The 12,918-nt window shown below is 34.5% G+C and overlaps 2 protein-coding genes and 1 long non-coding RNA gene across 3 annotated transcripts; 1 reads left to right on the top strand and 2 right to left on the bottom strand.

The window, feature by feature from the left end:
* Positions 1 to 5,002: 5,002 nt before the first annotated feature.
* On the bottom strand, positions 5,003 to 6,607 carry LOC106415968 (GATA transcription factor 1-like). The gene is made up of 2 exons (XM_013856781.3): positions 6,307 to 6,607; positions 5,003 to 5,823 (listed from the first exon to the last, which is right to left on the bottom strand). The coding sequence occupies exons 1-2, from the start codon at positions 6,454 to 6,456 to the stop codon at positions 5,158 to 5,160; spliced, it is 816 nt and encodes a 271-aa protein (XP_013712235.1). The 5' UTR covers positions 6,457 to 6,607; the 3' UTR covers positions 5,003 to 5,157.
* On the top strand, positions 6,452 to 7,061 carry LOC125583940. The gene is made up of 2 exons (XR_007320949.1): positions 6,452 to 6,585; positions 6,724 to 7,061. It is a non-coding gene; the product is annotated as an uncharacterized LOC125583940 (long non-coding RNA).
* Positions 7,062 to 7,919: 858 nt separating this feature from the next.
* LOC106413427 lies at positions 7,920 to 9,203 on the bottom strand. Its single transcript, XM_013854209.1, has one exon. It carries the CDS (start codon positions 9,201 to 9,203, stop codon positions 7,920 to 7,922), a length of 1,284 nt encoding a protein of 427 aa, XP_013709663.1.
* Between the last annotated feature and the right edge of the window lie 3,715 nt (positions 9,204 to 12,918).

The raw sequence follows: 12,918 nt of genomic DNA, 5'->3' as shown, positions 1-12,918 counted from the left end.
CTTAATGTTTTTGAGCAACTATCTTGACTATCTTCTCTTCTTCTTTTATCACAAAACTTTTTTCTTTTATTTTTGCCTATATTATCACCAACTATCTTGAATATCTTCTATACAACAGTTCGTCAAAAGATGAAAAGAGTAGCGTATTTATGTTGATCTAGGATTCTTCAAATTGCAGAATAGTCTCGGTTCGTTTCCTCCAAAATTTGATTATGCTAGTTAGTAAAATACTAGTATTACTGCCTTTGCTGTGCACAGTTTAATTTACTTTTAAAATAAAATATTTGATCATTGTCATAATTAGGGCTGGGCAAAAAATCTGAATCCGAAGAACCGAACTCGATCCGAAAAAGTAATACTGAACCCGAACCGAAATTGATTAAATATTCGAACGGGCTCAAAATTTTGGTATCTAAAAAACCGAAACCGAACCCAACTCGAACCGAAGTATTTCGGGTACCCGAATGTATCCGAAATAGATTTCACTTTATTTGTCGTTTTAGACTTATGCACACGGATTAAGAAAACGTTTAATTTTGTACATTTTCAAAATAAAGACATCATTACTCATACACCTAACCATATTTCAACCAATGAAAAAATAAACAAAAGAATCTTATTAATAAATGTTGCATTGAAATCATAAAACGACACTTATTTTGAAACGAAAATTTTTCTCCAGAACGACATTTAAATTGAAATGGAGGGAGTAAACAGTAGCACGTAATAATAGAGGTTCCTACATTGAAACAAAGTAGTTGAAGGGATAAAACAAATATCATTGTAAAATGGATATATGTTTGTAAAACTTTTTAAAATAACAAAATATAAAATATAACTAAAATGATTTATTTGATCCCTTAATTTTGTTTGATGATTTTATAATAACATATACTTAATATGATTTACTGTAAATTTAAATAAGATGAATCTAACAAATTTGCTAGTTTATTTTTTTTACACTTTTAAGTAACTGTTGCATTTATTTTTATGTTAATTCACCTAACATCTTTTTGTAAGAGCACATGTACATTTCAAACTAACTGACATTACTTATTTTGATAGTTTGTTAAATTTATAAGATTTTTTTTAACATTATAACTTTTTTTACACCTTTAGTTTGTTTTTTATTAAATTATAATGACTTGTCTAGCAATAATTAAGTAAAGTAAACTTACTTTTGGATTTGGAAATGCAAGTTATGTAGCTTTATGTTTTTGGCTGTAGAGTTTAGCCTGTAAATTTATTTTATGTTAGATTATTTTGCTGTAGCTTTGTAAAGTACTATCTTTTTGCTTTGGAAATAAAGCTTCATGCAGCCATATTTTAATTGTATAGAGATTTTTTTGCTGTGCGTTTTTTAACGAAAGAAAAGCTCGATTGGTTGAAATATATAGCTCTAGACTAAATTTTGACTGTCTGGAGCATCTAAGCTCGATCCAAGAATAGTTTTAGGGTCGAACTCAACTGCTGTAATGAATGCTGAAAAATAATTAATTCAACAAATTAAATATTAATCAACAAATTAAAGAAAAGTAGTAAATAGTAGAAAACATGCAAAACCTTCTCTGTGAGGCCAAAACATGATGATTATCCCTTTAGTCCCTTTTCAATAGAATATTTTTGATTTTGCTCCATCTCATCTCTTCAAACCGTGACCTACAGTGCATTGTGCATGTGCCTGCAAATCAGTTGAGATAGGAAGTTTCTAAGTTATATACAGGCAGTGATCTAAAACTGAATCTCTTCAAAAATACCATACCATTGTCAATTTCTTCTCGTAATTTTATATCTTGTCGATTGAGTCAGCAATGATAAATAAAGTTTTAAATTGGTATAAAGGAAAAGAAAGAAGACGTTTGAATTGGTGCAGGAAAAAAAACAGACAGGAAGAAACATGTTGATGTTTTGATTTGACAGAGATAAAAATATGTTGCTTTGACAGAAAAGATTGAAAGAGGAAAAAACAGTTTGAAAATGGTGATCATCAAATGGTTTTGAACGTGAATGCAATATACTGAGAAATTTAGGATTGTCCTGAAATTTTTTATAATATTTTGTATTTTTCATATGTCAAATTTTAATTTGTTAGGTAACTTGTGTTTTAGTATATAAATGATAACTATGCTACGAGTTGAGTGTTTTTTGTTATAGAAATAACGAGTTGGGTTGCCTATATAAAGATAGTTAGATGCATATCTTGTTAGATAAAAATATTTACTTATAAATCAAGTCATATTTATCGGGCTGATGATATGTATGTAGTATGCAATAAAAATAATTAATTTTTGATCTACCTAATCCTATGTCGAAATCAATTCATGGCTTAAAAGATATCATTATTCATGCCAAAACGAAAAGATATCATTATTCATCAACTATCATGTGTCCGATTTTGATCAACAATACAAAACTATTATGCGACAATCACTTGATTTCTAGCAAGTTTTGTATACAGACAAGGGCGAAGGTAGGTTATGGGTAGTGGATGCATGTGCACCCATAAAAAATAATTATATTTAAAATTTTAGGCCTAAACCCATTAGAATTTATTAGGTAAAATGGTAAAAATCATGTCATGCCTTCACATATTCTCAAGTCGATTACCTATTATGTTTTTCTTCTTAGTAATTTACACATATCATAAAACGTCTGGCTTTGCCTCTCCCCTGTGTACATGTAAAAAGAGAGATTTTAAGCCAAAAAGGTACAAAAGGAGAAAAATACAATAACATATATAGAATGAAATAAAATATGGTAGACACATATATTTGTTGGATATTACAGAGAGAAAAAAAACTCTTTCTCAAACAAAATGTTATACAGTTACAAAAAAAAAAAAAAAAAACAAAATGTTATAGAAAAAATGATGATATAATTCATGGCGTGGAATGGAGACAATGGAGTTGGTGGAATTAGGAGGAAGAAGAGTAAAGGCATGTGCACTGATATTATCAACTCCCATGTGACTACTACTCCACACACATGCTGACTCCTCAATCATACGTTACTTGTCTAACCCTTTTTTAATTCCCTTATTATCACATTAAAATTAAATTATTAAAATCAGGAAGTGGTTACATCATCAAGTTTTGTCTCAAGAGATGATGATGTTAATTAATTCTATTGTAATCTAAAGTAACTTAATCTTGTATTACAAGGGACGATATTCACTATGTAATTGACGATCTTTTTTTTTTCTGAAAACAATATTGACGATCTTCTTTCTGACTTTAAGCAAATCAAACATAATAGACTAATGGCTTTGTGATAATGACGATATTAGCTATGTAATTGACGATTATGTTTATCATATAAGCAATATCAAAGTTAATATACAATGATTTGTGATTAATGCGATTTTGCAGTGAGCCACCGCAACATAATTATGCTAGTGGACAAGTTATCGATGGCATCGAGTAATACAATGTATTTGATTTGTTTCAAAAAAATACATATTTTAAAAAAAACTATTTTAAAAACTATTTTTTTTTATTTTAATGTATTTTTATCAATGTAAATTTTAAAAAATAATAGATATAATTAAATTTTTATTGGTCTAGAATTATGGAAAATAAAGAATCATAAAAATATAAATTTAATATTAATATTAAAATTTAATATTTTATCAACATATATGTAAAAATTAAAAGTATGAATCATTTTGAAACGGAGTTAGCCGTACAAATACATATTTGAGACCGAAACAAAAATAGTTTTTTATTGTTTTGTTTAGGCATGGGCATTCAGGGTCCCAATCGGGTTTCGGTTTAATCCAATCGGGTTTCGATTTTTCGGGTTTATCAAAATCAGCCCCATTCGGGTTATCTGAAAATTTGGTTCGGGACCGGTTCGGGTTCTATCGGGTTCGGGTTCGGGTTCGGGTTCGGGTTAGTAAATCTTCAAAGAACCGGTACAACCCGATGTACTTTCGGTTTCGGGTCCCAATCGGTTCTTCGGTTTAAATGTATCTGATTTATATCAAATTTGTAACAAAAAAATAAGTAAAGTCGGTTCTTCGATTTTAAAATACTTGATTTGTACCTATTTTGTAACCAAAACATAAATAAAATCGGTTCAAAAAAAAGGAACATCAAATGTGATAATTCAAAATCAAATGAAAGTTAAACATAGTTATTGATCGAAAGAAAACCAAATAAATGAAAGTATAAAACGAAAACCAAATTCTCATGAAATAAAAAACATTATTCAATGAAAACAAAACCAAAATCTAAAAACTTCAACCTTCAACCACCACCTTCAACCATCAATCTTCGTATAATAGATAATTATTTTAGATGTTCAATATATTTTCAATACATATTGGGAATTGAAATCATGTTTGTCACAAATTATTTTTGCGAATTTTGAAAGTTTCGGGTTCTATCGGATATCCATTTAGGTTTGGATTTGGTTCGGATAATATCCATAATCCAAAATACCATAAAACAAGATCCATTCGGTATTTATGCCGGATTCGGATCTGTTCAGATTCATTTTTATCGGATCAGATTTGGTTCGGGTTTTCGGATTCGGTTTATTTGCCCAAAACTTCTCGGACTTTAATAGGTTTGGCTGTTAGTTGATAAGTGGTTGATAATTTGTTCATTTCTTCTTTTTTATTCTCACCCATATATAATCTGAATTTCTCTATCTGTGATAAAATACGAATAACATCACATTTGGCCCTTATAACCCTTCATAATCTTCTTAAGTACAAAATAGTAAAATATCATATACATATTTATCCAATAACATATCTGTACGTTATTTTTAGAGAATCTGTCAGTAATTAAAGACAAAAGTAGAATCAGTGAACCACTCAATCAAGACATACAGAAAATTCCTAAAATTGCCTCGCATTTCCAATATCTCTCATAGAAAATATAATCTTTGGTTGGGACCAAGAAGACATCGAAAAAGGTCAATTTATGAAGTTATCCAACATTAACTTACTTATATTTTCTTCTATTTTTAACTAGCACAAAATAAACAGTAAAAGGAGAAAGTAATCTTCCATTGACTGACCATAGTATCTCCTAATGAATAATTACCCCTAATTTCACAAATTAAAAAGGTAAAAAAAATTTAAAAACTAAATTCCAACTGCAAAACCCTAAAACAAACTCAAGAACAAGAAAATTATCCTAACAAGTTCTAACCACAATCTTGCCGACCACCACCATCACTGGACACAACATGCTTCCTCATCTCTACAATCTTCCGGTGAGAATTCGAATGAAACTCCGGCGAGAAAGTCGGGCTATTAGCAGGGCGATACTCTGGAACAAGCCTCCCTGACTTGTACCTCACGCCACACGCGTTACACAGCGTCTTCGGTCCCGATGGTCCCGCCCTCCACTGCGGCGTCTTATCCGCTCCACAGTGTTGACACTTCCTTCCCATAGCCGCCGCCGCAACCGACGTCATCCTCCTCTTCTGCGATCCTCCTCCTCCTCCTCCTTGCTCGTCGTTCCCTGTCCACAAAATTCTCAAATCCTCCCTCCTCCTACGCTTGCTTCTTGTCTTAACGGGCGCATTAAACTTAGCACAGCAACTAATCATCGTCGGGGTCGGGACACTTCTGTTACTACCGCCGCTACTGTTGTTGGAGGTGGTCGTCGTCGTAGTTATAGAGATGTTCTGACTACTCGTCTCAAGTACCGAGACCGGACTCAGCTGTTTTCCTTCAGTCGCTTCTCGCTCCGGCGACGAGACACTGAAATGTTCCGACGGTAATACGCCGACGAACGTTTCGATGACGGGGAACGCATCTTTGTTTGATATCCACTCCAAATCTTCTTCCTCTACCTCTCCCTCTCCCTGAAAATAGAAGGGTAATTACGTCATTTCGTGTTTATTACAATAAAAATAATTGAGATGCATCGAATAATAATAAAAAAAAATATTTACAAAAAAGGCATGCTATCAAAATTCGAAAAATGGTTGAAAATTTAAATGTGACAGCTCACGAAACAATGACTCTCATAATAAGTATATTCTCAAAAACACCCTCAAACAAACTCCTCAGCCAAAGCAAAAAACCCAAGGGTATTCTCGTCTTTACAAAACCGGCCAAAAAGAAACGTCCACACATGACGTTTCACTTAACCAATAGGGATAGAGAACAATTAATAAAGGCGAAACCGACTGAGTCAACAACCCAAACGCCGTGACTCGGCTAACCTCTCCTGCGGCGAGTCAACTTGACTCGGCCGAGTCACCGGAAAACGTTTCACACCAACGAACATGTATGTAACGAAACGGTCGGGATATTTTTTTAAATTGCTTTCGAAAGGAACTTACAAGTTCGTCGTCGGGATTTAATAAACCGAAGGATTCCGTCTGCCGTAATCCAGTTTTCCGGCGAGCAATATTCTTCGGCGAACGAACAACCGCTCCTCCTTCTTCCTCTGGTACAGAGAAGTTCAAAAGTTCTTCCATGAATGATTCCATTTTAATTTTCGCAGTTTTTTTTTTGGTTTATGGTTTAGGAGAGAGAAAATAAGTTGAGAAGGAGAAACATATGAAGTTTTTAATCTCTTTCTTCTCCAAATATCAACACGGCTTTGTTTTTCGAGAAAGGTAAAAAAAATATATATTTAATTAATAATTGTTTTTTTTTTAATATTTTGATTATGTTTTGGTTGGAAGTGGGGAAGGGGATGACACTAAAATGAATCCTTTTAAATCACCTTTCCTTTTAACGCATACTGATGTCAGAATCAGCTACCACGCGGCCCACTGAAGTTATTGTGGAAACCAAGATTGACGGTGCGATTGAATGGCATTCATGTAATTTCAGTCGTTTACTCATGTGGGCCCTGCTAAATGGAAGGGGAAGATTGACCGTACTTATGATAGATGCACTTTTTGATCTGATACACTTTTAGTCATCGTTCCTTATTAAAGAAAAAAATATTTAAAATGAGGACTGTTACCATAATGGCATTCATGTGATTACTTGTAAAGTTTAGGGGTGATAATTATATTTGAGAACAAACGGGTGATGTGTATCAACCAATAAGATTTGAAGGCTGTGAGTGTTGGATCAATCAGAATCGAACACGTGTCTAATTTTTTTTTTTGACTTACCACCGCAAGTTGCGGGGTAGATTGGAGACGCACCAAACTATGATATTACTTTAACAAATAAAAAGCGATTTATTGATTCAAAATATAAATATAAAGTAAAGGCGTGAATAATATATACTGTAATGCGACAAGTGAATTGTAACATTTACGCCATTATGGTTTAAATTAAGGAATAACTTTTTCTTTCTTATCTTTTAAAAAAATATTGTGAAATCAAAGATTCTAAATAATTAAATAACAAATCTTCCTAAATTTTATTACATCATTTTGATATTTTTTTTTATAATTCGTAACTATAGTTAGTAAATAAATAAGATTTGAATACATCTTAAGAACAGTCAAAACGATCTTGAAAAATCCATGACTTCTTTATTTGTCTAACTGAATTGATTCGGTCAATAAATTTGTTTTTGCTAAGGAATTAATAACTATAATTCTAATTACAACTCATTGAAGTTCTAATTAACTAAATCATTTCATATGTAACGACTATCATATGACGAACTTGGGCATGTCACAAGACTAAGAAACGATGCCGTTTTGGCTTGCATGCTCTAATCGCTTTCACTTCTTCTTTTTTTTTTTTAAAAAGGCTTTCATATTAAACAACAAAAGAAAATAAAATAATACAAACCTATAGGTTTAAGTTTGTTATGGGCAGAACCCAGTCATAAAGAAAATACATATCATCAGAACTACAAACCTCAGTAAACAGAGAGGTCCAGTGGTGAGAAGAAGAGAGTTGGATGGTTACGATTGAGCAATGGAGTGTCGAGAAAGAACAGAGTTGAGGCGATCGCGATCTGTCTTCTTCCCTTTTCTTTTCACGAGTGGAGAAACCACAGTTGAGTCATCGCCGATGATGCCCTTGGATTTGCATGTCGAAAGCTCTGCAGTCTGTTCCTAATCTGCTTGTCTATCATTGAGAAGACAGTCTCCGGAGTTTTGAAGAGTTGTTGGTGCAGTCTTGTGTTACGCTCAGTCCAGATCCAGTAAACGGAAGCTTGAAACGCCAGTAGAGTTAGTCGGCGAGAGTCTCGATCTCTCAGTAGTCTTTGAAGTTGAAGGATAATATCTCCCCACACGGTGAGAGGTTGGAGCTGACAACGATGAGCTATCTTTCTCCAAACATCGGCGCTAAATCCACACTCAAAAAACAGGTGATTCCTAGACTCTGGATGAGTATTACATAGTAAGCAGAGAGGATCCACATTTAATCCCCATCTATTGAGTCGATCTCCTGTAGGGCAACGATCCAGCATGACTAACCAAGAGAGGAAGCTATGCCTCGGGATTCCATAGGAGATCCAGATTACTCTAGCCCATGGTACCATTTGTTGAACACCTTTCAGGTAATCATACATCTCACCTGTCTTATATCTCATCCTTGTTTTTCCCTCTATCATCCATTCATATTGATCCTCCTGATCTGAAAGAGTTACCGTTGTTAAATTAATCTGCAGAGCAAGCTGAGCATCAGTCCTAGCGAACGACAAATTCCAGGATCCTGAAGTGAAGAGAGACGCAACAGTTGCCATCTTCGGTATGCCTAGTCGGGAAGTTCCTGCATCTAGAGCCGTGTATAGCTTCCCAAGAGGAGTCCAGTTATCAAACCAAAATCGAGTACTTTGACCATTGCCTATTCGCCTTTTAAGCAACGGGTAAATCAACTCCCTAGCCTTTATCATCTTGTTCGCTAACCAGGAATGTCTAGTACTAGTGCTTATTGTCCAGTAGTTAGAGACATCACCTTTGAGTATTACCTCTTTAAACCAGTAGACCCAGACCGAGTTAGGACGAAAGAAGATAATCCAAACTAGCTTTAAGATGCACGCCAGATTCCATTTGTGAAGGTCCTTAATTCCCAAACCACCCTGATCCTTGGTGAGAGTTACTGTCTCCCAACTCTCTCGAGCTGTATGATGTCCTTCAATGTTCCCATTCCACAAAAATTGACCACACAACGAATTTATTTTGTTGATGCAGGATTTCGGCAGAATAAAGCTCGAGCACCAGAAAGTGGAGACGCCAGATATTACAGTTTTAATCGCTTTCACTTCGAAAGAGAGAATCCATGAGGGTGATGAAACTGGTTGCGGAGAAGCCATTTATCAGTTTTATTTTTAAGACGGAAACTTTTGTTCGTAATTTGATATGTCGACTTGTGTCTAAGAAGCTCAAGAGTGTCATTAGCTCAGCTGAAAAAGGTTTTCGACCATTGTGTTAGAGGTCCCCAGTTCCAGTGACAGCTGAGATGAAACGACTAGTACATATTGTTGTTTAGGGTTTGTGGGGATTATAGACTTCATCTTTAAACCTCCTCGAATTCACTTGTTAGGTACTAACTAGCTTGTAGTAAGATGTAGACATTCAACAAGGTCTGGTTCCCTCTCGTGGAAATATTCAGCGCATGGATCAAATGCTGGAGCTCAGGATTTCATATTTTGTTACTATATTATTTGGCTAAGTCTGCAGTTGACACACCCTGTGTCATGTGGATAATGACACTGAGACTGATCCCGTACGTGTGTTTTGGATATATGTTATCAACTTTTCGTTTTTTCGTTTTTGTACTTACTACTGATTGCTATTTTGCATTTCAACTGTGAGTTCGCTCTTGTTTTCTTCACAAGGAACTAACATGAACATGGTTAGGAAGATTGCAATTCATGATGTTAGCTGTTAATGTGTTATCTCTTTTATTAATTTTAGTCTATAAAACCTACTAAATCACATTTTAATATCAGTACCTCTCAAGTAGGGATGTCAAGTTGGGCGGTCCACACCCAAATGGGTGTGTACAGTTGGGCCATTTAACACCATACCCAAAAACACCCACACCCATTTAATACCCATACCCAAAAACACCCACACCCAAGTTAGCCCATACCCATTGGAAATAATCCAAGACCACCCATTATTATTCTTTTTAACAATTAGCTCAATTTTGTTCATAATCAATTATTGTAAACTCAATTTACAAACTTATATACTTATAGAAAATAAAAATTATAGAAAATTTGTATAAACTCAATCTAAACTCAATTTTAATGTCATTGAAAATTTCTGAATACAAATGTGATGTAAATTAAATTCAATAGACTTCAGTTTTTCATAACTCTCTGTTTTATGTAAAAAAAAAGTTATAACTCTGATATCATGATTCACTTTGCTCCAGCTTCCAGCTTCTTTACTTGTCTTCAGCCTGCAAGAAGGAAAAAAGATAGCAACTTGGAGTTATTCAATGATTCTCATAACTTGTATGTAAGGGCAGAGACATCAACACAAGCATTACCATTTCAAGCAAAATGATTTTCCTAAGTTTCTGCTTTTCATTCTCATAAATCTTCAACACATCAGAAGCTGCTGTGTTTCTACTCCAATACTCAATACTGGAATTAGCATAAGTAAAAGTCATTCTAATCCTCTTATACTCTACAAACTTGTAAGGAAGATCATGCTCAATAATGGCCATAGCTATCATCTCACGAAACACCATCATATCCACATTCTTAGGACTACTTCTAGGTGTTCCAACAGCTTTTGGACATACCTTCATATGACGAGTCAGAGTTGAGGTTCCATTCTTGCGAAGATTTAAGAAGTAAAACCTTCTACAAAGGTTGCATCTGATCTTAGTTGTACCATCAGACAGCCTTCCTCCAAGTATAGTAAACTTTCTCCAGCACCTTGAGACTTTACGGCGGGACTGAACTTGTCTCGGTTGTGTGCCTCTGTTAGCCTCTGAATCCTCTAAAACTTCATGATCCTCTATATCTTCATCCATCACATCATTCTGAGTATCATCGTTCAAGTCTATAGCTTCCATTTTCTGAGTACAAGTAAACTAAAAGACTTATATATTGTGTTTCTAAGTCACCGACACACAAAACCTACACGTTAAGAGAAATATAGTTATCCACTTTTTTTATATAATAAAAATCAAAAACGTGATGCAGCAAAGAGGGTAAACATATAAAAGCTTTTGATTAATGCAGTCTTTAAGAGCAAGACACAACTCAGAGAAAGAATTTTTTTCCATAATTTTTTTTAAAAATTTGAGGGTTTTATGCCAATGTTTCACTTTGATTATGCCCAGGACCATCTCTGATCTGATAGTAAGTTTTTTGGAATTAGAAAACATAATCACTTAAAATGAATAACAAATAGTGGCCTATATATGGTAATCAAAACGACTGGTTACAAGGTGATTTCCCACACCTATACATACTTTATAGATTTGGAATACAAAGTCTGAAGTGGAGCAAGCAATGGTCCTCATTTTTTATCAAAATGTTACCCGCACAGGATTTTGAAATTTTTATCAAAATTTTTATCAAAATTCTCGAATTATTTCCCATTCCACCTCCTGATTCATTTCCCAAAATATCCCACACACAAGCAAATACATACTAAATCTACCAGAGAACATGACAAAGATCACCAAAGCTTGATTCTTCTCTGAGTTTTGTTCCTAAAGCTAGTAGATACCTGTCAAAGATTAAGGCTCTGAAGGGTTTTTCTGCAGTTTCAGGAGGTGGAGGTATCCTTTGCCGAGCAGAGTATTGCTTTGCTACAGTCTAACTCAATAACCTACACAAACAACCAGCAAAGAATCACAAAGCAAAGTTAAAAGGCCATAACCAAATTATTATCTGAATGACTGCAAGTAACAGGTAAAGAATAATTGTCAAGTTACACACATAACAAGAGAGCTGTATAAATAAGTACACAAATCAAAGAATATTCCCCAAATACATACACTTTAGAGTGCAATGAAGACCTCTTGTACTCCAGAAACTCTGAGTATATCCATGCTATGAAGACAGGGATGACTCCGAGCAGAAACGAAACCTGCATTTAAAGAGAAATACAATACACGTCAACCCAAAACCAAATCTCAAGTGTGCATCGTTTCTGAACCCAAAACAAAACAATATTCTAAACGATTCATCATCATCATCAGAACTAGAGTAAACAATGGAAACAATGGAAACGAGATTATCATCCACAAAACCCACAACATCCACAACACAGAAAGTAGAGAAATCGCGAGATCAGAGCTAAAATCGAATCATACCTAAAATTGTAGAGAAATGAAGAAGGGAATCGATGGGAGGGAAGAGAGAATCGTATGGATTGATGAACACAAGAACAGTAGACGAAGAAAAATCTGGGAGGAGAAAATCGTTGGTTGCAGAAAGAATCGCGAGAGAGAAGAAAAGAATCGGGAAAAATTATTTCTGATTGATTTTTTCCCAAATTCTCTAAACCCTAGAAATTAAGTTTTTGGGCCAGTCCAACACCCATTTGGTTTGGACCAGTTAAACCATGGACAAAGTGGGTCTTTAACCCAATTGGACCATTAATTATTTGGGTATGACCATCACCCACCCATGTTTGTTTGGAATGGGTTAGCCCATGGGTGGCCCAACCAATCGACACCTCTACTCTAAAGTGCTTCTCTGAGTCATTGCGTCTTTATTATCACTACTATATATAGATTTTTAGCTTAAAACTTCCAAGCCGGATCCCTTACCTTTTTTTTCCTCTTGTACTACTTCATTTGCAGTATCAAATAGTTAATTTGTTGCAATAAAGGAACCAATACAGAGCAATGATTTACTCGAAAGCTATGGAGAAAAAGCAACTCTTGTTTTCCATCTTGAGTTTTTCTTGCTGACAAATCAAGATCGGGCATCTACATCAATGGGAAGCCACTCACTCATCATCATTAATATCCACCATCATATAAGATGATATATTGATATGTTACGAGATGTGTTCAATAGAGGATGTTTTTTTTCAATAGAGGATGTTCTA

Source organism: Brassica napus, chromosome C3 (assembly GCF_020379485.1).
Source record: "Brassica napus cultivar Da-Ae chromosome C3, Da-Ae, whole genome shotgun sequence".
Classification (NCBI taxonomy): domain Eukaryota; kingdom Viridiplantae; phylum Streptophyta; class Magnoliopsida; order Brassicales; family Brassicaceae; genus Brassica; species Brassica napus.
Note: the sequence above shows the minus strand (reverse complement) of the source record. Positions and strands in the feature narration are given on the sequence as shown.